This window comes from Callithrix jacchus, chromosome 10 (genome assembly GCF_049354715.1).
Source record: "Callithrix jacchus isolate 240 chromosome 10, calJac240_pri, whole genome shotgun sequence".
Classification (NCBI taxonomy): Eukaryota; Metazoa; Chordata; class Mammalia; order Primates; family Cebidae; genus Callithrix; species Callithrix jacchus.
Window position 1 is genome coordinate 79,996,390 of NC_133511.1, and position 24,907 is coordinate 80,021,296.

General features: G+C 42.7%; 1 protein-coding gene and 1 non-coding gene across 4 annotated transcripts in view; both read left to right on the forward strand.

Moving 5' to 3' along the window:
• Nucleotides 1–24,907, forward strand: part of SPON1 (spondin 1) — a 300,022-nt gene that overhangs the window by 169,700 nt on the left and 105,415 nt on the right. For all 3 annotated transcript variants that reach the window (XM_009007713.5, XM_002755075.6, XM_035265886.3), the window contains exon 6: nucleotides 16,439–16,587. In XM_009007713.5, coding sequence (XP_009005961.1) covers nucleotides 16,439–16,587 — 149 coding nt within the window. The remainder of the gene's footprint in view (nucleotides 1–16,438; nucleotides 16,588–24,907) is intronic.
• On the forward strand, nucleotides 21,313–21,416 carry LOC118146029 (small nucleolar RNA U13). Its single transcript, XR_004731498.3, has one exon. It is a non-coding gene; the product is annotated as a small nucleolar RNA U13 (small nucleolar RNA).

The following is a 24,907-nucleotide window of genomic DNA, read 5'->3' on the forward strand; positions in this document are numbered from 1 at the left end:
AACAAAGGAAAGTTGTTTAGTGCTCCTGCTAAGCTTTTTTAAATATAAGCTCCTAGATTTTTAAAACTAGATAAACTAGGATTTATCATCCATAGTGCTACAGTTCCTTCCCTGGGGCTTCAAACTCAAGTGTTAATGGAGTATTAAACATTTGGAAGTTGTCCAGGAATATAGCCTCTCTCCCATATTTAACAGTGTTTATGTGGAAAAATCAGCTTGGAAGGACACCTTTAAATAATGTTCTTCTCGATATATGATTGCAGTGTTACTTGTTAGTGCATAATAAACTGTCAACCAGACTTTATTGTAGCAATGGGAATGAGAGTTTGGGGGTGCCCTAAAATTATGTTCTTTGCATATGAGATGAGAATCAGATGATTGGCTAGGCTTTATTTATAGTTATCCAAATAAATGAAGAGTCGGAAGTTCAGAAAGATTGGGCTGGGAAGGCTGAGTCCAAAGAAGGCTGAAGTCTATGAACACCAAGAGTCAGTACCCCTAATGCTATCAGGGACACTGGATAGGTACCATTTTACTTCTCCCTACTATCTCCCTATTAATTCTGGTGACAGGCATGGGTGACATCAGAATGACCTAACTAAATTTGAACTTGGCTTAAGCTGTGGATCCCCAGTGGAATAGAAAGGGTAAGGCCTTAAGTTTGGCGCATCAATGCCAAATCTCAGCCCTGCCACCTACTTGCAACTCAGTTCCCTCATTCACAACATGGGGATGGTAACGGACCTACCTAGCAAGACCACTGTGAGAATGGAAGGATATTAGCTGACACCTGTGAAGGATGTGATGCAGGGAACATACTCAATAACAAATGGTGGTGATTGTGAGGATAATGATATTGATGTGACAGTGACAATGAAGACAACATCCCTACCTTTGGATAGAGGAGTTGGGGAGGATTGCCTATATTCTGCTTATGGAAACAGGAGGAGCATCCCTAACTGCCACTTGTCTAATCCCCACAATTATTTTATGGATCTCTAGACCCAGACACATGATCTTAGTTGGATGAGCCATGTCTCAATTTGGGTTCTACTAAAAACAGAATCTGAGGTAAGGACAGCAGGTACTTTATGTAGAAGATGATAGAAGTAGCAGAAGTGAAGGAATAGGGAGAGAGTAACAAGGGAGGAGGAAGGGTGGAGCGAAGAGTGCATTATTCAGGTCACTGGCATCAGTGTACCTCTGAGAGGTATACAAAATGTGTCCAGAATTGTCTACTTTCCGGAATTTTCTACTGGTACCCACCCTTTATAGACCCAAAGGTTGCCTGCAGGAGCATAAACTTCACCACACTCCCAGGCACTTACTTGCTGGCCAAGTGGACTCTCAAAACTTCAGAGAAGGCCATGGGTCAGTAAACATGAAGAGGCCCTTGAGGTGGACACTCACTGACAGTATGAGCAAGTCGTCACCCCTGCCTGCCATAGTTGCAGCTGAAATCAGAGATGGATGGAGGGTCTGTGATGCAGAGCACCAAATGTAGCTGCTGCAGGCCAAATCTTAATTCAAGTGCAGCCTCTACAAGTAGACTGCAAGCTGTCTACCTGCCACATGTGATCCACAATTGCGAGAGACCACAGTCATCAGTAGAGTCTTGCCTTTCCCATCCCCTTGTGCCAGAAAGGACTACCTACACAGTTGTTCTTAATATTTAGCAGTACACAAACATATGCCAAATTCTAGAATTGTACTGTCCAGTAGGGTAACCACTAGATACATTTAAATTGATTAAATTTAAATTAGTTAATTGAAATTAAATTTAAAATTTATCTCCTCAGTCACACTGACCACATTTTAAGTGCTCAATAGCCACATATGACAAGTGGCTACCATAACAGACAGTGAAGTATAGAATACTTCCATCTTCATGGAAAGTTCAACTGGACAGTGCCACTCTTGAGTAAGTCAGTCGGGATCCAAATCCTGGCTCTACCATGTACTAGCTGGGTAGCCCTGGGTAAGTCATTTAATCTCTCTGTGCTTTAATTTCCTAATCTGTAAATGAGTTTATTTCCATTATTAAATAAAAAGCAATATAGAAGCATACAGTAAAGTCTCACTACATGTTAATGATTATTATTTCCCAGTTCCCAGGGTAATATTTCTGTGAGGCAGGAAGTACTTAAAGAGCCTCCAGCCCTCATTCAGGCCCTGGATCATTTGAGGCTACTCTCTGGGCTTCTAAATCATCTCTTTGCTCGTGGTGGCCATACTCATATACCCCCCAGTCTCCAAACAGAGATATTGCTTTACCCTTCACTTCCTTTTCAGCTTCTTGTCAGTTCCCCACCCTAGGTCCAGAGGCTGGAGCTGGAAGAGTCACCCCTAGCTAATGTCAAGAGCCCTGCTGCCTGCTTCTGGGAACTTCTGTCTGTGTGCCTGACTCTCATTCTGCCATCATTTTCTCACCACTTGCCCACCCTCCCGATTGACCTCTGCACCCCCAGTGCTGACTATGGCCTGAACTATAACTAAGCTGACCACATCACTTTAAAACGCTTACTGTCCTTTAAGATCATGTCCTACCCTAATGGACAGGTCCTGTGCATGTCCTAGTTTGCTACCAATGCCTACCGTTCCTAGAGAAATGAGATATTAATATTCAAAATAACCATTACTCAATGTTTTCTTGTCTGCCAGGAACTGTGCTAAGTGCTGTAATATGGATTTCCTTCTGTAACCCCATCACAACCCTGGAAGATAGGCACTATTATTATTTCCATTTCACAGATAAGAAAACTGGATCTTAGAGAACTTATGTAGCTTGTTCAAGATTGCACAGCTAGTATATGGTGAAAACAAGAATGTGATGGTATCCTTAAGCCAGTAGGAGGTCCTTTTCTTCTTTCAAGACATTTAAAAAGAATGGACTGATGCATACAACAACATGGATAAATTTTGAATGCATGATGCTAAGAAGTCAGACTCAAAAGGCTACATATTGTGGAAGACCACTTATATCCTGGAAAAGTTAAAACTATAAGGAAAAAAAAAACACAAAAAAAACAAAGCTTGCCAAAGGCTGGGAGTGGTGGTGGGGTTGTTACATGGGAGTGTAGGAGGGTAATATAACTATTCATTATCTTGATAATAGTAGTGACTATATAGTTGCCTGCATTTGTCAAAACTTGCTAAATTTTACATTAAAAGGGGTGAATATTACTGAATCTAAAGTATACTTTTATTTTAAAATAAGAAGGTAGAGAGTGATTTTTCTGTGATTGCTCCCAGCAAGTGTTCAAATGTGGGAATAGAGGGGAACAAAAGTCAGTTTTAAAGACTTGGTGGAGAAAATAAGCTCAGATTCAGATTGCAAGGGAAGTAATCGAAGGAGAGGAAATGGAAACAGTGGGTTCAGACTGATCTTCCTGAAAAGCCCGGAGGTGCAGACAAGTCAAAAGATGTGCTTTTGTGAGAACAACATATTGATGGAAGATTCTTTTTCCCCCAGAATGAGAAAACTTGAACCTCTTTATTTAAAGGGAGAAGCTCTTCAGTGAAGAAGAGATTAAAGGTGCACCTTACCCACATATTTACCATTTCCAACACTCTTTATTCCTTCATGTAGATCTGTATTTCCATCTGTTTTCATTTCCCTTCAGCCTGAAGAATTTCCTTTAATATTTCATATACTACAGATATGCTAATAATAAATTCACTCAGCTTTCATTTATTTAAAAGTGGTTTCTTTTTACCCTCATTTTTGAAGGATATCTTTGCAAGACTCAGAATTCTAGGCTGACAATTTTTATTTTTTACAAAGATTTAAAGGTGTCATTTCAATGTCTTCTAGTCTGCCTTGTTTTTGGAGCAAGTAGTCATTCTTATCTTTGTTTCCCTGTTGTTTCTTTTATTGCTTCTGGTTTTGCTTTGAAGATTTTCTCTTTTTCTCCACTTATCAGATAATGATATGCTTAGGTGTCATTCTTTGTTTTTATTCTGTTTGGGGTTTGTTGAGCTTTTTGGATCTATGGGTTGGTATTCTTCTTCAAATTTGGGAGAATTTCAGGCATTGTGTCTTCAGATATTTTTCTAACCAATCTCTCTATTCTCTCCTTCTGGAACAACCACTTGTTTTTATTCTACAGTGATTGGTACTCGAGTTCATTTTTTTTTCCAGCACTTTTTTCTCTGTGCTTCATTTTGAATTGTTTTTATCACCCTATCTTTTAGTTCACTGATCTATTCCTTTGCTGTGTTCAAGCACAGATATATTTTTCAGTTCTGAAATTTCTATTGGGGCTTTTTAAAATAGTTTTCATTTCTCTGCCAAAATTCTGTGCACTCATTATGTCCATGTTTTCTTTAAATCCTTGAATATATTGATAATAGCTCTTTTAAAGTTCTTGTATGTTAATCCCACATATCAATCATCTCAGGAACTCCTGCTATTGACTATGGGCTTTCCCTGGTTCTGGTTTACATTTCCTGCTTCTACACCTCTCTTGTAATTTTTTTTTTTCTGAGACAGGGTCTTGCACTGTCACTCAGGCTGGAATACAGTGGTGATCATAGCTCACTTCAACCTCAAACTCCTGGGCTCAAATGATCCTTCCACCTCAGCCTCTGGAGTATCTGTGACTACAGGCACGCATCACCATGCTCAGCAAATTTTTTTTTTTCTTTTTTTGAGACGGAGTTTCGCTCTTGTTACCCAGGCTGGAGTGCAATGGCACGATCTCAGCTCACCGCAACCTCCGCCTCCTGAGTTCAGGCAATTCTCCTGCCTCAGCCTCCTGAGTAGCTGGGATTACAGGCACGCGCCACCGTGCCCAGCTAATTTTTTGTATTTTTAGTAGAGACGGGGTTTCACCATGTTGACCAGGATGGTCTCGATCTGTTGACCTTGTGATCCACCCGCCTTGGCCTCCCAAAGTGCTGGGATTACAGGCGTGAGCCACCGCACCCGGCCTGCCCAGCAAATTTTTTAAAACAATTTATAGAGAAAAGGTCTCACTGTGTTTTCCAGGCTCATCTCAAACTCCTGGGCTCAAGTGATCCTCTCACCTAGGCCTCCCAAAGTGCTGGGATTATGGGCATGAGCCACCATGCCCAACCATGTCTAGAAATTTTTTATTGCATGATGAACATTGTAAATACTACATTGTTGAGTGCCTGGATTTTTTATCTTCCTTTAAAGAGTATGGCAAATGATTAATTTACTAATAGATCTGCTTGATTCCCTTCCTAGGCTTGTTTTCTAAGCTTTGTTGGGGTAAGTCTAGAGTATCCCTTACTCTAGGACTGATGGAGTTTTGCTACTAAATTTTAGTCTTTCTAGGCTTTAGCTGAACGTATAGCTTGGCAAATGGTTGGTTTACTAATGGATCTGCCTGGTTCCCTTCCCAGGCCTGTTTTCTAAGCTTTGTTGAGGTAAGTCTAAAGCAGTCCTTACTCTCAGGCTAACATAGTTTTGCTACTAAATTATAGCCTTTCTAGGCTTTCAGTTGAATGTATAGAGTGTTCAGCAAGGTCTCTAACATGGTTGCGTAGAAGTCCTATTTCTCTAGCATTATGTGACCTCTAAATCTCCAGCTCCTTGGGGGCTGTTCTCTACCAGGCCTTGTAAAGTATCACCCTGCATATGTGAAGCTTAGTGTTTGTTCAAATATTTAAGGGGACTTCGATGCGGATTCTGAAGCTCCATCTCTGTGCAGCTTCCTCCTCTTTGGCATTCTAGCCCCAAGTTCCTACCTCTACCTCTTCGTCTCAGACAGTTTGCCATGCTCTGTTCTATTCCACCTTCCTGTACCACAAACCAGAAATGTGTCTGTGGCAGAAAGCCTGGGCAAACATGGGCTCATCTCTTGTGTTTCCCTTCTGTTAGTGATCATAGTTCTTTGCTGTTTTCCAACATCTGAAAACAGGTGCTTAATATAATTTGCCCCTTTATAGTTATTTATGTCCAGAGGGTTAGTGCTGTGCCATTTACTTCATCAGCGTCAGAAGGAAAAGTCAAGTGAGTATATACAGATCTGGGAGTTGTCTATAGACAGGACTATTTTATTCTCTTCTCTACTTTGCATTGCCATAAAGAAAAAATAACGTTTCTATTAAGACATTCATATCTCATCACGATCTGCCTGGCTGACTGATCTCATCACTGATCATCCAGTTTTTATACACACACACACACACACACACACACACTCTACCATGACCTCGTGGTCTTCCACATCTCTGGCTTTTTCTCATGCCTCTGCTTTTGCATCTATTCTTTTGTCTGCAAAAATAACCTTCCCCTAATTGCCTACCTGCCTTGCTAACTGCTACTTATCCTTCAGAATTTAGCTCAGTTGCCATCTCCTGTAGGATGCCTTCTCTGGAACCATCTGGGTTAAGTGTCCCCTTCTTTGTGCTCTAATATTCTGTGTTTGCCTTTATCAAAGTTGTATCAACCACACTTTATTGTAGTTGCCTGTTATGACCTAGCCTCCATTCCCTTCACACCCCACCCTCCAGACAGAACATCTCTAAGACAAGGATCAAGTCTGAGTCATTTCAGAGTCTCTATGGCCTGGCACAGGTTTTTAAACTTTTTGTATGAAGGGCCAGATAGGAAATATTTTAGGGTTTGTAGACCAGACAGCTTCAGCTGTAACTACTCAACTCTGCCATTGTAGCATGAAAGTGGCCATAAACAATAGGTAATACATAAAATATAAGACTTCCTTGAAATGAAAACAGGCCATTGTAGTTTACTAATCCCTGGACTAGCACATAGTGTAATCCCAGTAAATGTTCGTTGAATGAATTAATAAAATCTTACTATTGGAGGTCTCAGAGGAAGTAGAAAATAACGTAAGCAATTTTATCAGTGCAAGAGTTTTCCTGGGAATGGAAAAGTGGCACTTTCTTTGAGGCTCTAGAGAAGGAAAAAAGAGTGGAGTGAAGAAGGCAGAATAATAGGAAAGTGAGGGATTTCTGGCCTCAATGACAGACTTCCCCATGTATGGCTTTTGTCAGGAGGCTATACTGGGATGGGATCCTGAAAAACAGAATGGTTTGGTCAGAGTGAGTTTCCGAGGCAGCCAAGAACAGAGAATGCCAAAGGACAAGTACAAGCTGTGTCCTGGGCAGCACCCAGACACAAATCCACATACGGCAAGTTCTGCAGCCAAATTCAAAGTGTCAGAAACCGGGCAGGTTCTGGAACTACGCCTAGCATGAACATAACAAGGGCAAAAGGGATGTGAGATCCAAAACAACTTGTATGAATAGAACTGGCAGGTCCACAAAACTTTTCTGTTGATCACTGGCCACATTGTACATGAAGGAGTCTGTAGATGGGTTAACCTTAATCTTTTCAGAAGAGTTAAGTGGCAGGGTCATCTACTAAGAGATAAAAGTGGGAGGGGAGCCTAGAACTTAGGGGCTGGAGAAGCTCTGTCATGTATAACTACTATGGAAAAATTCTTTAAGAGCCCAATGAGGGCCCAAAACAAGGATTTGCTGAAAGCACTATGGGTGAGGCTGAGGTTAGATAATAGGAGGTTGCAACAATCTAGTTACTAAGGTTGTAAGACATTCTGTAGAGAAGCATTATGAATGGGTATCAAGGAAATGAATAGGTGGCTTTCTGCAGAATTGGGATTGGCAGGAGAATGCAGCCACTGGCCAGGAAATCCAGATGGTCACTGAACAACTGTTATATTAATCCAAGTTCTCCTAAGAAATAAAATCAATAGGGTATGTGTGTGTGTGAAGATATTTATTATAAGGATGTGGCTTACCTGAGTACAGAGGCTGAGAAGTCCCAAGATACGCAGTTAGCAAGCTGGAGTCCCAGGTGAACCAATGGTGTAGTTCCAGTCTGAGTGTGAAGGCCTGGGAGCCAGGATTGTTGATGGTTCAGTTCCAGTCCTATGCTGAAGACCCAGGAAGAGCCAGTGTTTTAGTTTGAATCCAAAGGCAGGGGGAAAAAAAGCAAGGTTTCAGCTTAAAGTCAGTTGAGCAGAAGGCATTACCTCTTCCTCCAGGGAGAGTCAGCCTTTATGTTCTTTTCAGGTCTTCAGCTGACTAGATAGGGCCCACCCACAATAGGGAGGGCAGTCTGTTTTACTCTATCATTTCGAATATTCATCCAGAGCACCCTCATAGACATACCCAATTTGATCAAATGTCTGCCTTCCCCATAGCCCAGTCAGGTTGGCAAAATTAACCATCACACTGCCATGTGCAGAACACCTCAGGGAATCTATCTGCCATGAAACCTGTCTCCTTTCACACTATACAGAATGTCAGGCATTGTTCTTCTTTAATTACCACTGGCATTTTAAGCATCATTGTGAACACTGGTAATTTAATACCACTGATGACAGCAGAATGGATGTTAGAAAGGAGGTTACTATACATATACTCGAAATACCTCCCTCTAGTGGCTTTCTTTTTTTTTTTTTTTTTTTTTGATATGGAATCTCGCTCTTGTTGCCCAGGCTGGAGTACAATAGGGCCATCTTGGCTCACAGCAATCTCTGACTCTTGGGTTTAAGTGATTCTCCCACCTCAGCCTCCGGAGTAGCTGGGATTACAGGCGCCTGCCACCATGCCTGGCTAATTTTTTGTATTTTTAGTAGAGAAGGGGTTTCACTATGTTGGTCAGGCTAGTCTTGAACCCCTGACCTCAGACAATCCACCTGCCGCGGCCTCCCAAAGTTCTGGAATTACAGGCGTGAACCACCGCACCTGGCCTAGTGGCTCTTTAGACAAATGTACCTGGTTGGCCATCAGTATCTCAAATTTACCTGTCTAATGATTTCTTCCTCCCAGCTTCCTGCCTGCCTCTTGGCCTCATCTAAGCTATTGGGAATAAATATCTAAACCCAGATAGGCCACTTGAGCACTGCTGGAACCAGTGAGGGACATGCAAAATCAAAAAGCCACGTAATTACCTAAAGCCAAAAAGAATAGTGATAGTCTGCTTCTCAGCCACTTCCCCCTAGGTCTGAGTTCTCCTCACCAAAGGCTTCAGAGGTAGCCTCTCTGAGTTTTCCTTTAAGCCACAAGCTTTAACTTCATCTCCTTCTTCCGAGGCCTCCTGATACCTGAGTCTTTTCTTTCTCCTCCTCTGTTTACTAGAGGATGTGGGGCCCAAGTGTAAACTTTTTCTTGTGTTCCAACTAACTGAGATCTGCTTAACCACTTCATTCTGCAGGCTCCAGACTACTGAGTCCCATTTAGATGATTCCCCAATTCCTTTTTTCAGATTCAGATCCTTGCATTTGACATTCCTGTCATCTCCAGCCACCCAGTCACCCAGTCGGATTCTCCTTGGTAACCATGCCTTACAGAAATGTGTCTGGGTTTTCCCTACTCTATTTAGATTTAATTTTACTAGCGAATATTTATTGAGCCGATTTTATGTGCCAACCACTAGTCATTATTTCATGGACTTCAGCCTCAGAACAACACTAAGAGGCTGATTATATTACTATTCCTATTTTACACATGCAGAAACAGATTGAGAGTGACTAACTGATGTGTTTAGCCTAGAAAGTTTCAGAACCAAGACTAGAATGTATATTGATCTGACCCCCCCCCAAAAGAAAACAGTTTTAACTGCTTTACCAAATTGCCTCCCAAGGACTGTTCAGTCTTCTGTTCACACTCTTATTGTCCACACTCCTGGCCTCTTGTCCCCATTCACCTTACTACTGCCCTATGTCAGGCCCCGCATGATTCATGGAGGGAATGTCAAAGGGCCTCCAATTTGGTCTCCTCACTTTCAGATCCTCTCCTTTCCTACCTATTACTGGATATGTCCTACCAGAGTTATAGAATCATGCGGCCGAGAAGAGCTGATCTTAGGCTCTTTGACTCAACTTTGAATCCCAGTGCCATCACTCATCTGCTTCTGCATATTTGGGTTAACTCACTTAACCTCTTTAAGTTTCCTCATGTGAAAACAGGAATGAGAATAGCATCTGTATTAAAAGTTTTCTTTTTGAGTGTTGAATGAGATAATAGGTCAAGACCTTGGCATTGTGCCTGGCACATAGTAAAGGTTCATATACTAGTCCATTTTCACTCTGATATAAAGAACTACGTGAGACTCAGTAATTTATAAAGGGGTGTAATTGACTCACAGTTGCGCATGGCTGGGGAGGCCTCAAGGAACTTACAACCATGGCAGAAGGTGACAGACAAGCAGGCACCTTCTTCACAAGGTGGTAGGAGAAAGCAAGAGTGAAGGAAGAACTGTCACACACTTTTAAACCACATCTCACGAGAACTCACTCACTATCATGAGAACAGCATAAGGGATATCACCCCATGATCCAGTCACCTCCCACAAGGTCATCCCTTGACATGTTGGAATTACAACTTGAGATGAGATTTTGATGGAGATCAGAGCCAAACCATATCATTACACCCCTGGACCCTCTAAAATCTCATGTCCTTCTTACGTTTCAAAACACAATCATGCCTTTCCAACAGTCCCCCAAAATCTGAGCTCATTCTAGCACTAACTCAAAAGTCCAAATCCAAAATCTCATCTGAGACAATGGAAGTCCCTTCCACCTATAAGCCTGTAAAATCAAAAGCAAATTGGTTATTTCCAAGATAAAATGAGGTTACAGGTATTGGGTAGATGCTCCCATTCCAAATGGGAGAAATTGGCCAAAACAAAGGGGCTATAGGCCCCATGCAAATCAGTAACTCAGCAAGGCCCGATGCAAATCTGAAACCCAAATCTTAAAGCTCCAAAATAATCTCCTTTGACTCCATGTCTCACATCCAGGCAACAGTGATGCAAGAGGTGGGCTCCCAAGCCCTTGGGCATCTCCACCTCTATGGCTCTGCAGGGCACAGCACCCCCAGCTGCTTTCATGAACTGCTGTTGACTTCCCATAGCTTTCCCAGGTACACAGTGCAAGCTGTCAGTGGATCTACCATTCAGGGGCCTAAAGGATGGTGACCCTCTTTTTACAGCTCCACTAGGCAGTGCCCCAGTGGGGACTCTGAATGGCGAGTCTCCAGCCCCACATTTCATTTCCCCTCTGCATGGCTCTAGCAGAGGTTCTCCGTGGGTGCTCTGCCCCTGCAGCAGACTTCTTCCTGGATATCCAGGCATTTCAGTACATCCTCTGAAATCTTGGCAGAGGTTCCCAAATCTCAATTCTTGTCATCTGTGTACCCACAGATGCCCAACACCATGTAGAAGCAGCCAAGGCTTGGGGCTTACACCCTCTGAAGCAACAGCTCGAGTTGTACCTTGGCCCCTTTTAGCCATGGCTGGATCTTGAGCACCTGGGACAGAGGATGCCATGTCCTAAGGCTGCACAGACCAGCAGAGCCCTGGGTCTGGCCCAGAAAACCATTTTCCCTCCTTGGCCTCCCAGCCTGTAATAGCAGGGGCTACTCTGAAGATCTCTGAAATGCCCTTGGAGACATTTTCCCCATTGTCTTGACTGTTAACATTCAGCTTCTTCTACTTATGAAAATTTCTGCTTGAGTTTCTCCCCAGAAAATGTTTTTTTTTCTACCATATAGGCTGCAGATTTTCCAAACTTCTCTGCTGTACTTCCCTTTTAAACATAAGTTCCAATTTCAGGTCATCTCTGTGAATGCATATGATTGTATGTTTTCAGAAACAACCAAGTCAAATCTTAAATGCTTTGCTGCTTAAAAATTGCTGCTGCCAGGTACTCTGAATCCTCTTTCAAGTTCAAAGTTCCACAGATCTTTAGAGCAGAAAAAAAATACTGCCAGTCCCTTTGCTAAAGCATAGCAAACGTGACGTTTACTCCAGTTCCCAGTAAGTTTCTTATCTTCATCTGAGACCACTTCAGCATTGACTTCATTGTCCATATCACTATCAGCATTTTGATCAAATTCATTCAACAAGTCTCTAGGATGTTCCAAATGTTCCCACATCTTCGTGTCTTCTTGTGAGGCCTCCAAACTGTTCCAGCCTCTGCCTGTTACCCAATTCCAAAGTTGCATCCTCATTTTCAGGTATCTTTGTAGCAGTGCCCCACTCTGGGTCCCAATTTTCTGTATTAGTCCATTCTCACACTGCTATAAAGAAGTCCCTGAGACTAGTAATTTATAAATAAAAGAAGTTTAATTGACTAACAGTTCTGCATGGCTGGGGAGGCCTCAGGAAACTTATAATCATGACAGAAGATGAAGAAGCAGGCATCTTCTTCACAAGGCAGCAAGAGACAGCAAGAATGAAAGGAGAACTGCCACATACTTTCAAACCATCAGATCTCATGAGAACTCACTCACTATCATGACAACAGTATAAGGGAAACTGCTCCAATGATCCAGTTATCTCCCACCAGGTCTCTCCCTCAACACATGGGAATTACAACTCAAGATGAAATTCAGGTAGGGACACGGAGCCAAACCATATGAGCTTAATACATGTTAACTATTGTTACGTCATTCTTCCCAGAAGGAACCTTCGATCATGTTTCCCTCTTTCCCAATGCCATCTACTACCATGGGCACTCAGCACCCACCGCAACTTAGCCCTGAAATTCTTTTTCGTCTAATTTCTTTGTTTCTAGAGTCCACTCAGTCATCTCCTCTGTGTCCTGACCTCACAGTGGGATGTAGGGAGATGAACATGTGTTCTGAAGTCAGGTAGACCTGGGCTTGAACCCCAGTTTTGCCCCTTCCTAGCTCTGTGAGATTGTGCTGTTTCCTTAAGCTCTCTGCACCTCAGTTTCTTCACATGTAACATGAGGATAAGGTTACATTGAAGATTATACATAGGAGAGCATCATCCTAACACCTACAAGCTGTTTGAGCCTAGCATCTGTATTGTTAATTGAATCCCTGATCCAGCTGGTCTGCCAGTCCTGCACCTGGCACACTATCCTCTTTTCTGTTTCTTTACATCTTTAGGAGCCCTCCTTCCAATTGGAAAGTTTCCTTGCTCCTCTTCCTTCTTTTGGATTGGTGCTTCATATCTGTAATAATACTGATAACTTTGTTTTGTACAATTCTTTACAGCTTTCACAATTCTTTCCAAAACTATCTCAGTTAATTTGCACAACTCTGGGAGATACTCCAGCTTGGTAATTATTATTTCTATATTTTAAAGGGAAACTGAGGCTCTGAGAGATTGAATAAGTGATTTATGGTTATAAATGGGGGCCTGGATCAGAGTCTTCTGGCTCCTGGTCACAGTGCCTTTTGCACCTGAGTGACTGCTGTTCATCTGACCTCAATATCCTTTGTAAGGTTGCAAATTGTTTTTCCATGAGTTCTTGTCTTGTCACCCCCAAGCGGGGACATAGTCTTATTCTTTCTCCCTGGTCAAGTGCCTTGCAAATATCTGTTATTTGGTCGATGTCATTAAACGTGTTAAAATTTGAATTAATATGTCATGTTTCAAGGCCATTGTAGGAAACTAACAGCTATATTGGCTAGGAGGTTGAACTATTATAATTCAATTTTATTTAGGAGTAAGAGCCATAAAGACAAATCCCACTCTTGAGGTGCCTGCTTCACTGCACTCGTGCCTTTGATTCCTTGGATCTGGGGAATTTGGAATTAGCTGCTCCATCTTCTGTGCTCTGCATTCTTGTGCTATAAATAACCCTGACCACAGTGGATTGTAATTAATCCGCTTATCCATCTGTTTCCCCCAACCCCAGACTGTGAGTCCCTCCAGGGCAATACCATATCTAGTCCTTCTCAGTGTCCGGGGCTGGCCTCTGTGCTTGGCACATAATGGAAGTTACATGAATAAGCCAGAAAGATCCATCTGGGTCACTCCCCTAATCCCCTAGGATTGTACTTGTTTCCATTATCTTACTTATCATACATATTTCTTATCTCTTATACTAAATTAAAGGCAGGTTTCATGTTTTACTCAGTTTTGTAGCCTTCCTAACAACTATGAAAGGAAGTAACTATAATTATTGAATGTCTTTTGTGTACCAGTAGTGATTTCAATATATTATCTCACTTTTAAATAATTTAATTTAATTCTCATAATAGGTTGATAAGGTAGGCATTATCATCCCTGAATAACAAAAGAGGGAGCTGAGACTCAGGGAAATAAAGTAATTGAATTTGACCAAGTTTGCAAAGCCAGTAAGTGGCAACGCTAGGATTTCAATTCCTGTCTGCTGGCTCTAAGACCAATGTCTTTCTTTTGTCGTTGTTGCTTTTTGTTTTCTAACTGCACATAGGATACTGTTTAGCCTAGCAGGTGTCAGGAACTCTGCTGAACTAACGCTTGAATTTAATCACAGTGCATCACATCTGTGCAGGCCTACTCCCAAGTATGTCAAGAGCATATACTGCTGCCTTCCCATTTGATTGTTTGGATGAAATCCTTCTGGGAACACATACTGAGCACTAGCAACACTCTAGACACAGCACTAGGCATTGGGGATACAAGGCTGAAGGCAGGCTCCCTCAAGAAACGTTCAGCTTCGTGAGATAACAGACTGTAACAGCAGTAATAAATGTGACTTCTGCTATGGCAAGACAGAAGACAAAAGCTTAGATTGGCCTGTAGTTGTCTTGAGGAACTTCTGAGTAATTTATAAAGGAGGAATGAGAGTTGGCTAAGCCGAGGAAGAGGAGAGTGCAGAGCAAAGAGCACATGGCAATTCTGCACTGAAGTGCAGAATTGAAGGCAAGACAGGGCTGGAAAAAGGAGTATTTTGGTGGAGAAGGGCAAGGAGAGCAAGAGATTCTGAAGCTGATCACCCTGTGTCTGTGTCATGAACTAAGCCCATTACTGGCTACCAGCCATTACCCCTTCACAAGCAGACTTAGGCTTGGATGACCACCAGCTAGGACATTTTCTTCACCCAAGAAATGAGTTAGAGAAACAGCTGACAGCATCTTTATCTGTCTACTCCAGGAATATGAGAGATGAGGGTTAAACATGGGGTCTGCATTTTCCCGGTGATAGGAAATAATGAACAAGCAGTTGGGCAGACACACACGGTGATGTCCTGTGCCTGAGGTGAGCCATGGCTGCGCTCAGCAGGCCAGGAAGATGCAGCCTGGCTTTACACCTGTGTTCTTGATGTGCTCCTGGAGCAGAGGGCCATGGGGAAGCAATGTGAGGTGTAATCAGCACTAGGCCCTGCTCAGAATCACTTTCTTGGGTGGTGGAGTGAAGAATTCTGCTGACTCTGAGCCACAGGGTAGGAAACTGAAAATGTCAGTTGGGTTCACCCAGCTTAAGTTTTCCTCTTTCTTTGCCTGAAAATGTACTTTAACTTGAGACTTTATAAAACCAACCAAAGAATGGCTGAGAATTGAGCCAACCTTGTGATTAATTATATGTAACTTAGTCAATAATAAATTTATACACATCTATATTTATCACATGCAAAAACAAATCCAGTAGGGTTCTGTTGCTGATTATCAGTTCCTTCTTCCTCCTTTCCTTGGGACCTAAATAAATCCTCAGGTCAGGTTCTGTCCTGGTCCAGCCCAGATCTTACTGTTTTCCCATGCTGTGTGTTGTGCATTAATTCCCTCCCTCATCCCACTGTAGTCACCATCCCACATGATCTTCACCAAACCACTGTGCACTGGTCACTTCCACATATTTACACTGTCTATCCCATCCTTTCAATATAGCTAACCTGCCTGCCCCTTGTACTGAAATGTACATAAAAGTCAGCTGAAGTGAACCATGTTTACTCCTCAGGTTTGTCCCCACACATCCCTTTATCTTTTGCTCCTTGCGTATCTCTCCAGCTCTCTACTCCAACTGTGCTTCCTCTAATGCATTCTTCACACTGCTGTCTGGATGATTTATCTAAAATTCAAATGCAATTACATTACTCCCCTGCCAGAACCCTTCAGTGGTTTTCAGATCCTTTCAAATGACATCCAAACTCGCGAGGCATTTAGAGCAAGGCCATTCATGAACAAGCTTCTTCCTACCTCCCTGGCATCATCTCCTAACTTTCCCCTTGACAGTTCGTGACACAGCAATGCTGAATTACTTCTGACTCTCTAAACACACAATGTTATTTAATGTTTCTGAGTCTGGCCTATGACTATACTACCCTGAATGCACCCAATCTTGTCTGATCTTGGAAGCTAAGCAAGGTCAGGCCTGGTTAGCACTTGAATGGAAGTCTGCCAGAACAGTCCTTTCTACTCTATTTTGCCTTACAAATATGATTAGCCTTGAACATTCTCTCAACTATCCCCTTCTCTGACACCTTCCTAGAGAGAAGGCATCTCTGGGCTGCTTCTGTGTCTTGTTCAACATCTGCTGTCGACCTGTCTGTACATTCCCAAGACGTATTTGCTTATAGGAACTCTCTTATCACTAAATAGCTCAGGGCCTAAGACAGAATAGGTGCTTACTCAGTGCTTTTTGAATCATTGTCCAACTACCGCATTCTCCCAATCATTTAATGGACTCATGTTTCAGCCACAGCCACACTGATAACTTCATTCTCATTGGCTTTCCCAGGTCGGGCCAATCACTGGTCTGCAATCATCGGAGGATCCCACTCCAAGAATTATGTACTATGGGAATATGGAGGATATGCCAGTGAAGGCGTCAAACAAGTTGCCGAATTGGGCTCACCCGTGAAAATGGAGGAAGAAATTCGTCAACAAGTAAGACAAAAAAAAAAAAAAATCACAGAATGACCAAATAACAGAAATGCAGTCAAAGCACTCCTTAGATGTCTTTCCCAGGGGCTTGAAATTTGCAGTACATGTGCTGGAAGAAAATCTATTTGCTGCACTTGGGTTTTTATGTTAAGTAGAGGACAGAGGCACAAATATCCATTTTGTTGTCTTAAGTTGTCCCTGACTGCATTCAATTTTTCTTCAGCTTGTGCTAAATACTGCTGCCGTGGCCACATTGTTGGGATGCCCTGTCTCTAGTCTCCCCAGAATCAAAGCCATGAATTAAGGTTTTCTTATTGTGATCTTTGAGAGGGTCAGAGGAATAATAGTCAAACTGTCTCAGCCAAATCCCCAAAATAAGCGTTTCTGTATTTTACGTGATTTTCGCAACTATGTCCTGAGGTACTTGATAAATTAATTGTTCGTTCATCATAATCATTATGGACTGAGGCATCTTCTGTGTCCCATGTTGTGTGAGCCCAGGAGCTGTCCCATTATCTAGGCCCCACTGATACCCCTGAGAGACAAAAGAGAAAAAGTCCATAATTATTGTCAATTCAATTGGCTGACAATGCCATCATCCTTCATCAAAAACCTGATGATCAGGTGGACACCAGAGAGAGGCTAATGAGAGAATCTTGGCAGAAGAGCCACAATTTTTCAGTGGTAGTCTGCTGCAAGACGTGACCGTGTAGCTTTAGCCATCACTATCCACAAAAGCCCATCCAGCCTGAGAGAGCACCATGGCAGCATGTCCCACTGCTCACCAAGTGCTCTGGAGGAAGTAAGGAAAGAGCAAACCATGTGTGGGATATGATCATTTCACAGCACAGTCACTGAGAGGCTGTTGCCCTCCCTGTGCTCCTGTCCCATAGCTCCTAAGACAATGCAGGAGGCTCCAGAAACACCAGGGACCCCATCTCCCAATGTGCACATGCCCAGAGGCCTGAGCAGTACAGCAGGGCGAGCACAGCTGAGGCCTGCAGTGCTCCCATGGAAGCCTACCGTCTGGACTCCAAGCTGCCCACAAATCCTAAATCAGATGCAACAAAGGTCACTCTGACTTCTGCTATAAATCCTCTGAGGAGTCCGTTTGGACTAAAGTCAAAAAATGCCCCAGAATGAGCTTATGTTTCTTATTAACTTAATTTAGTGTCTTTCTTCCTTTCTTGGAAAAAAGGGTGTTTGACCAGATGTTTTAAGAGTGCATGCTATTCATCCAAGATGAGCTATCTAACTATGCTCTGTTTCTCTGAGTCTGTCTGCCACTCCTCATAATTGGCATCACTCCTTCAGGCTATGGCAGAGTCATGGAGGGATGCTAATTGGTGCTAGTCTGTCTGGCCTATCATGGGGGGAACCCTTGCCTGGGATCCTAGCAGTCCACATTCTCAGTTCTCAAGTATGGAATTATGCCTCCCTGGTTTGTCAAGCTCCATGGGGGGGAATCTTGAAAACCCTTTGTTACAAGTAGTAGTTAAAATACTAAAGTTTGCCAGTTAATTATGTGAGGGTCAAGGGTATCTTCATAATAATGCCAGTCTCACTTGTTGGCTTTCTTGAGAGGTTTCTGGAAAGGAAAGAAGCTTGCAGGAATCGTACAAAACCAGCACTATATCGTGCTGGTGAACATTATCTGACGTGTCATAGCATTAAAAAGATTGAAAACTCATGGATGGGAACCCTCCACCACCACGACTGCCAGCCTTAGAATGTTCCTCTTAGGAAAAAGTCCTTTGGTATGCTTCTAATCAGCATGCCTGTGATTTGCTTGTATTACCACACAGGCAACATCTGTCTGCCTATCCCAGCTGTCTAGGGTTTCAGACTTTCAGTCATAATAATAAGTATAATTATGGGTACCACACATGGGAATGAACATATCTCAGTGCCTGTCACCACCTTTAAGGCCCCCAGGTGCTGGATATCTACTTTTAGCCCCCTTCATATCTAGTCTGAGAAGATTCTATTATTATCCCAGTTTTACAGATAAGGAAACCAAGGCATCATCAACAGTAGAGAATACCAGGACTTAAACCCAAGCATGTCTGGCTCCAACCCAGACAGTACCAGATGTATCATCTGCTCAGTGTAAACAAGGGGCCCCTTGTTCAAAACTTGCTGAGAATCTCAGCAATACTGATGGTAATACTGTGAATTTCACAATGTGGGGTCCTGTGAGATGGCACAAGTCATCTGCCCATGAAGCCAGACCTACCTGTACACCTTCCCTGTCCCACATAGCTGCCCCACAGAGACACTCCTCTTGCCAACCTCTGAATCTGGCCTCTGCTAGCAGTGCCTCAAGTTCCCGAGCTCCTGGGAGAGTCAGTTGGCTAGGGAGATTTCAGGCTTCCAAAGAATTCATCGTTCTAACTATTGTTCCCCACAAGCACACAATTGATTATATTTTTCTATAGGTCAGGTAAGAAACAACATTAAAAGGAGCAAGACTATGAATCCTCCTAGAATATAAAAATGTCCTCTAAATAACCAGAAACTTGCTAGAAAACATCTACAAACTAACACAGTGTTCTCAGCACTTAATACTTTATATCCTACCAATGACTCTGTGAAAGAACCCGGGCCAGCCATGATGAAAATAAAAAGCCCTCTTTTCTCAAGAAAGACATTTATATGCTTACCAGCATTCCCTTCTTATAAACTTACTGCTCACTGCAAGTTTCAAGGGCATTAAAAATCACAATAGATATTGTTGGAGGTAAATTTTATGCTAATGGCTCTCAAACACAAATGAACAAAAATACTAATCCCATTAGTGGTGGAAAGTTCTAATAATACTGTTGAGTATAAATTTTAACATTACCATAACTGCAAAATACCAAGAAAATTAATGAAAAATCACAGCAGAATTATTAGCAGTAGTGTTGCTAGTGGCTGGGGATGGGTAAGGGCACAATGTTCTCCCCTTCGTGGGAGGACAAAAGCAAACGTGTCCTGGTGGATGAGGGGACTGGGAATTGTAAATACTGAGCTATGGCTAGTGGCAGGTCACAAATAGGTAATCCAAGGCAGGCAGAGGCTGTAGGAAATGGTAGATCACACTTGTAGGTTGGAGTTGGGAGTGGAAAGTGAGCTTATGAATACTCGTTATGAAAACACTTCATTCCACTAAGACCATTTCTACTTCAGTAAGCCTGTATTTCTGGCATGTTTACTAAATGTCTGGTTCTCTGCTGGATGCTGGCCCAAAGATGATCCCCCTTTCACTCAGTTATTCAGGCTGGAATCCTTGATCCCTTGCACCCAATTCTCTTTTAAATTCATTCAGTTCAATCTGCCCTCATCACCACCTCCCTCCACTAAATTGCTACCCCCCACCCCCTGCAATGTTCCTACCTCTGATCCTCCTCTACTGCCCATACTGCCCCAGGGCTATGTTTATAAACAACAAATCAGATCATGCCACTCCCCCACTTAAAATGTTTAATGGTTTCTCCTTAACCCTAAGACAAAGTCCAAATTCCTTGTCATCGCCTAAAATCCCTCCATGTCCTGGCCTTGTCTTACCTCTCCAATTTTATTTCTTGCTGCAACTATTAAGTTTTAGGCATACAAAACCTCTTTCAGTCTGCGCAAAAGGGCAATGCCCTTCTTGCATCTGGACCTGCTCTCGGCCAGGACATCTTCCAGCAGGCTTCCAACTAGTGAACTCCTATTCATCCCTCAGGACTCAGCTTAGATGTTGCTTCTTCCAGGAGGCCTTCCCAGATTCTTTACTTCCCTGATCCTTGTCAGGTGCTCCCAGCACTTTGCTTCTCCTGTTGTTAGCATCATAACACTTACGTATTTATTTGATGTCTCTCCCTCACTAAACAACAAGGTTTAAATCTGCCCTTCCTACTGTTATATCCCCTGAGCTTAATATAGTATTGGATGCTTCATAAATGTTGCTTGAATATATAGTTTGCTTATTTAATAACTTTATACATATTCATTGAACTTATTAATTCAATAATTTTACTGAACATCTTCTATGTGCTATGCTTTGGAGATGCAGCAGTAATCAAGGAAACTTCCCTTCGTAAGCCTACATCCTAACAGCGGAGAAAAGGAAAACGTGAAAAATATATATATTTAAGTGAAAAGAAACCAACCAGGGTGGTGGTGACATAAAGAGGATTAGGAGTAGGGAGGGGCTTGTTTTAGATACAGTGGTCAGGAAGGTCACCCTAACAAGTGACCATGAATGGTTGATGCATAAAACTCTGAGCTTTGAAGAGCCACCCATTTATTAAAAATGCATTAGAAAAATCACTCCAGCTTTTATATTTCTCTGGATTCAAGGCTCCCCTGACCATAAAAGGTCAGGTAATGGTGGACCCTAATTACAGGAATTGATTATTTCACCTTCAGGAGGGCTTGCTTTGGAGGATGTCGTGAACCAGCCCACAGGATTATCACTCCACCTGTGGCATGAGAAGCAATACACAAGCAGATGTTCTTTTTCTTTAAAGTTGAAACAGTCTATATGGCTCTGGGAACTGGAAGAAAAGGTTTGAGAATTTTCTTTTCTCATCTTCTTTAAATCATTGGAGATTACATATGTCTACTAAACTATTGTTTTTATCTGTTTTTTTGATTTTCTAAATTTTTAGTCACTTTTCTTTAATTAAAATCATGGCCTGATTTCAAGTGTTTTCTATGAATCATGTATGCTGCCTCGTCTGGTTTGAAAAAAGCACACCCATCCTTTTGTAGTTCATGAGCATGATGATTGGGTGTTCACACGCTTGTGTGAGATGTGCCACCCTTGAATTTTGTCACGACGTCAGCACATTACCCATCTGACCTGAACTTAGAGGATCATTTTGATTTCGTTTGTGGCTTGTAGGGGGAACTTAATAAACTTGATGATCTTGTGTTTGTTCTTTGCGGGTTCTTCATCACTCTGACTGTACTGTACACGGACAGGTACTCTTCCATTGCCCAACTGTGTAACGTTTTCTAATTCCTTTAACTTTTTAGGCTTGGGGGTACCTGTGTAGGTTGGTTACCTGGGTATATCGTCTTTGGGGTGCGTTTAGTGCATTTTCAGTGCCCCCTCACGTAGGCTCCAGTGTCTGTTGTTGCCCTTTTTATGTCCATGTCTTCCCAATGTTAAGTTGCCACTTAGGAGTGAGAACATGGGGTATTTGGTTTTCTGTTCAATGCAATAGTTTAGCTGGTCTCAGGAGCTAACGTTTTAAAGCCTATAGCCATAAGCATTTGAAAATTCAAATTCTGCTCAGATGTGCTTTATGTAGTAGGAAAAAAAAAAGAAAAAGCACACTCACACACCCCACCAGCTTTTATTTATGATTATAAAGCTCCAGTGATCTTCCATGCTTATGAGAATGTATAATGTCTAAAAGCATTGCCTCAGAATCAAGATTTCCTGAGTTCAAATCCTGACTCCATCCCCTGCTTACTTTGGACAAGTTACTTAACCCCTCTAAGCCTTGCTTCCCTCTTCTATGAAATGAAAATGGCAATTGTGCCAACCTCATAGCGTCATTATGAGGACTAAATGAGCTGATAAGTATGAAGATCTTGGAGCAGAGCCTGCCCTTAGAGAGAGCTTGCTGGCTGTTAGCTATCATTACCATGTTTTAATTCTTCAGCCTCTGTTTCCTTATCAGTAAAATGAGGAGTTTGTTTGGAGCCCTAAATCCTTGGAGCCCCTACAGGACTAGAAAATTTAATGTTTCAAGTTTATGTCATTTCTCAGCATGAAAGCGCCCAGAGGATGAGGCCACAACTCCTTTACCATCTACTTCAACTACTTCACTATCCCCAGGCTCTGCCCCAGCCTGCCCCTCCTCTCCCCACTCAACAGTGTCATCTCCCAATTTGCCCTAACATTCTTTCCCAAAGTTGACCATAAGCAAGTAAGGATAAGAACCAAACCTTCAAATATTAAAAGAGCTACAGTAAAACTCCATGCTCATTCCCAACTCCCTGCCTTGCGCACACTCCCTCCCTTCCTTGAAACAGCCTCCGTCAGGATGCTTGCAGGAGCTAGTTCAATGCCACCTCCAGAACAGCCCTAGAGGCAGCCATAGAGCAGATCTTCCTGAATGTAGCAGGGCACAAGCTAAGGGGCAGAAATGTGGCTCCCAACCTAAGGAGGAGGTGGTTTAGTGAAGTCTTGTTGGATTGTAGCAGGAACCCATTGAAACTAACTCAAGAACAAAGGAAACTTTACTGTAGAAAGAAAGTAGGACACATGTGAACACAAGTTTGTGCAGAGTACAAAAAGCCTCGTTAGAGTCAGGATGAGACAACCACTATCTCTCTTCTTCCTCCACACGGCCCCAATGTCAGGTGGTCTTTTCCATGCCCTTTCATATGAATCTCTCCCCGACCATTTCTCAACAGAGCTGTTGCGTCCGCCTACTTGTGTTGCACATGGCCCCAAATACTAGCCATAGGATCTTCCTCCTTGGCTTTTCACAGCTAGCTGAGCAGTTTTGGTGACTTTTAGTTGAAGTACCAGAAAGACAGGTTGATCACTGGATAGCCTGGGCAATGGTGCCACCTGCATCAGATATCTACTTTTACTCCAATCCAGTGGCCACCCCTAGGGAGAGAACCACCTGGCCTGTTCTTGTATCCAGGGGCTGTAGGCAGGGCAGTTTATACTAAAAAGAGAACTGAAGGCCTGGCCACAGTGGCTCATGCCTGTAATCCCAGTATTTGGGTGGCTGAGGTGGGCAGATCACTTGAGCTCAGGAGTTCAAGACCAGCCTGGGCAACATAGCGAGACCTCGTCTCTACAAAAAATACCAAAAATTAGCCAGGAATGGGGGCATATGCCTGTAATCTCAGCAGCTGGGGGACTAAGGTGGAAGGATTGCTTGGCCTGGGAGGCAGACGTTGCAGTGAGCCATGATCTCAACACTGCACTCCAGCCTGTGCAACTGAGTCAAACCCTGTTTCAACAACAATAAAATTAAATTTAAAAAGGCAGGGGGAACTGAAGGTAGAAGATAAATTTCGATTTCAGGGCAGCAGTAGATGGGCAAGAATTAGACTGAGTTGAAGAGCCCCAGCCAAAGGGCAGGAGCTCAGGGCAGGATTTCAGTCCTATAGAAGGGAGGGGCACTGAACAGATAAGAGGTTTAGGAGTGCTAAAGAAAGAAGAGGGAAGATCAGTAAGAACCCAGGATTCAGAGCACAACCGAGTGACGAAATGCTGGGTCTAGAGTTTGGTTTAGCAACTGAGGTGGAATCAAGGGGAATTACTAGGCCTAAACATGAGGATATGGAAAGGCAGAGATCAGAGAAAGGGTATGGGGTCCCAAAGCACTGTTAAGGCCATTATTTACCCTTGTCACCTGCCACCTTGCATTGTTACTTAAGAACCATGAAAACAGTAGAGAACCTGTGCTCCTTAAGTCTCACGGCAACCTACTCTCTACCTTGAGTAGGTCACCTAAGCTTACTGAGCCTTAGATTCTACATTTGAAAAACAATAATGAGAATATGAATTACCTCTGTTGGCTATGAAATAATACAGATACAAAGCTTGGCTTGGAGTATGAGCCCATTATTACTCTGATTATTGGGACAAAAATAGATAAATTGGAAGGACTTAGAATCCTTTTTTCCTCCCACCTTCTAAGAGGGTGCTTTGGTTTTATTTGGTGGGAGCACAATGGAAAGAAGACATAAATTGTGCCAGGTAGAATCTACTAGAGAATAAAGACCAGGGAAAGGGAGAAAGAAGGCTCCAAAGAAGACTTTTAGGCCAGGTGTGGTGGCTCACGTCTGTAATCCCAGCACTTTAGGAGGCCAAGGTGAATAGATCACTTGAGGTCAGGAGTTCGAGATCAGCATGGCCAACATGGTGAGATCCTGTCTCTACTAAAAATATAAAAATTAGCCAGGCATGGTAGTGCATGCCTATAATCCTAGCTACTCAGGAGGCTGAGACAGAATCTCTTGAACCTGGGAGGCAGAGGTCACAGTGAGCCAAGATTGTGCCACTGCACTGTAGCCTGGGTGACAGAACAAGTGAGACTCCATCTCAAAATACAATAAAATAATTAAAAAATAAAAACCCAAAGAAGACTTTGAGTAAATTTGATTTCTAAAAGAGGAAACCTCAAAAGAGAATCTTTAGCAGTGTGCTTTTCAGACTATTGTGTGATATCATTTTCCCTTTGCTGCCTTCTCAAGAAGCTACTTTTCAAAGCTTCTTGGAGTCAGATTGGGTCTATTTTTTCAGGTGTGTCATGCTGCTGCAAATGCCCCCAGGGGTGCCTAACCTTATTTGGGTTACATTGATGACACACAACTC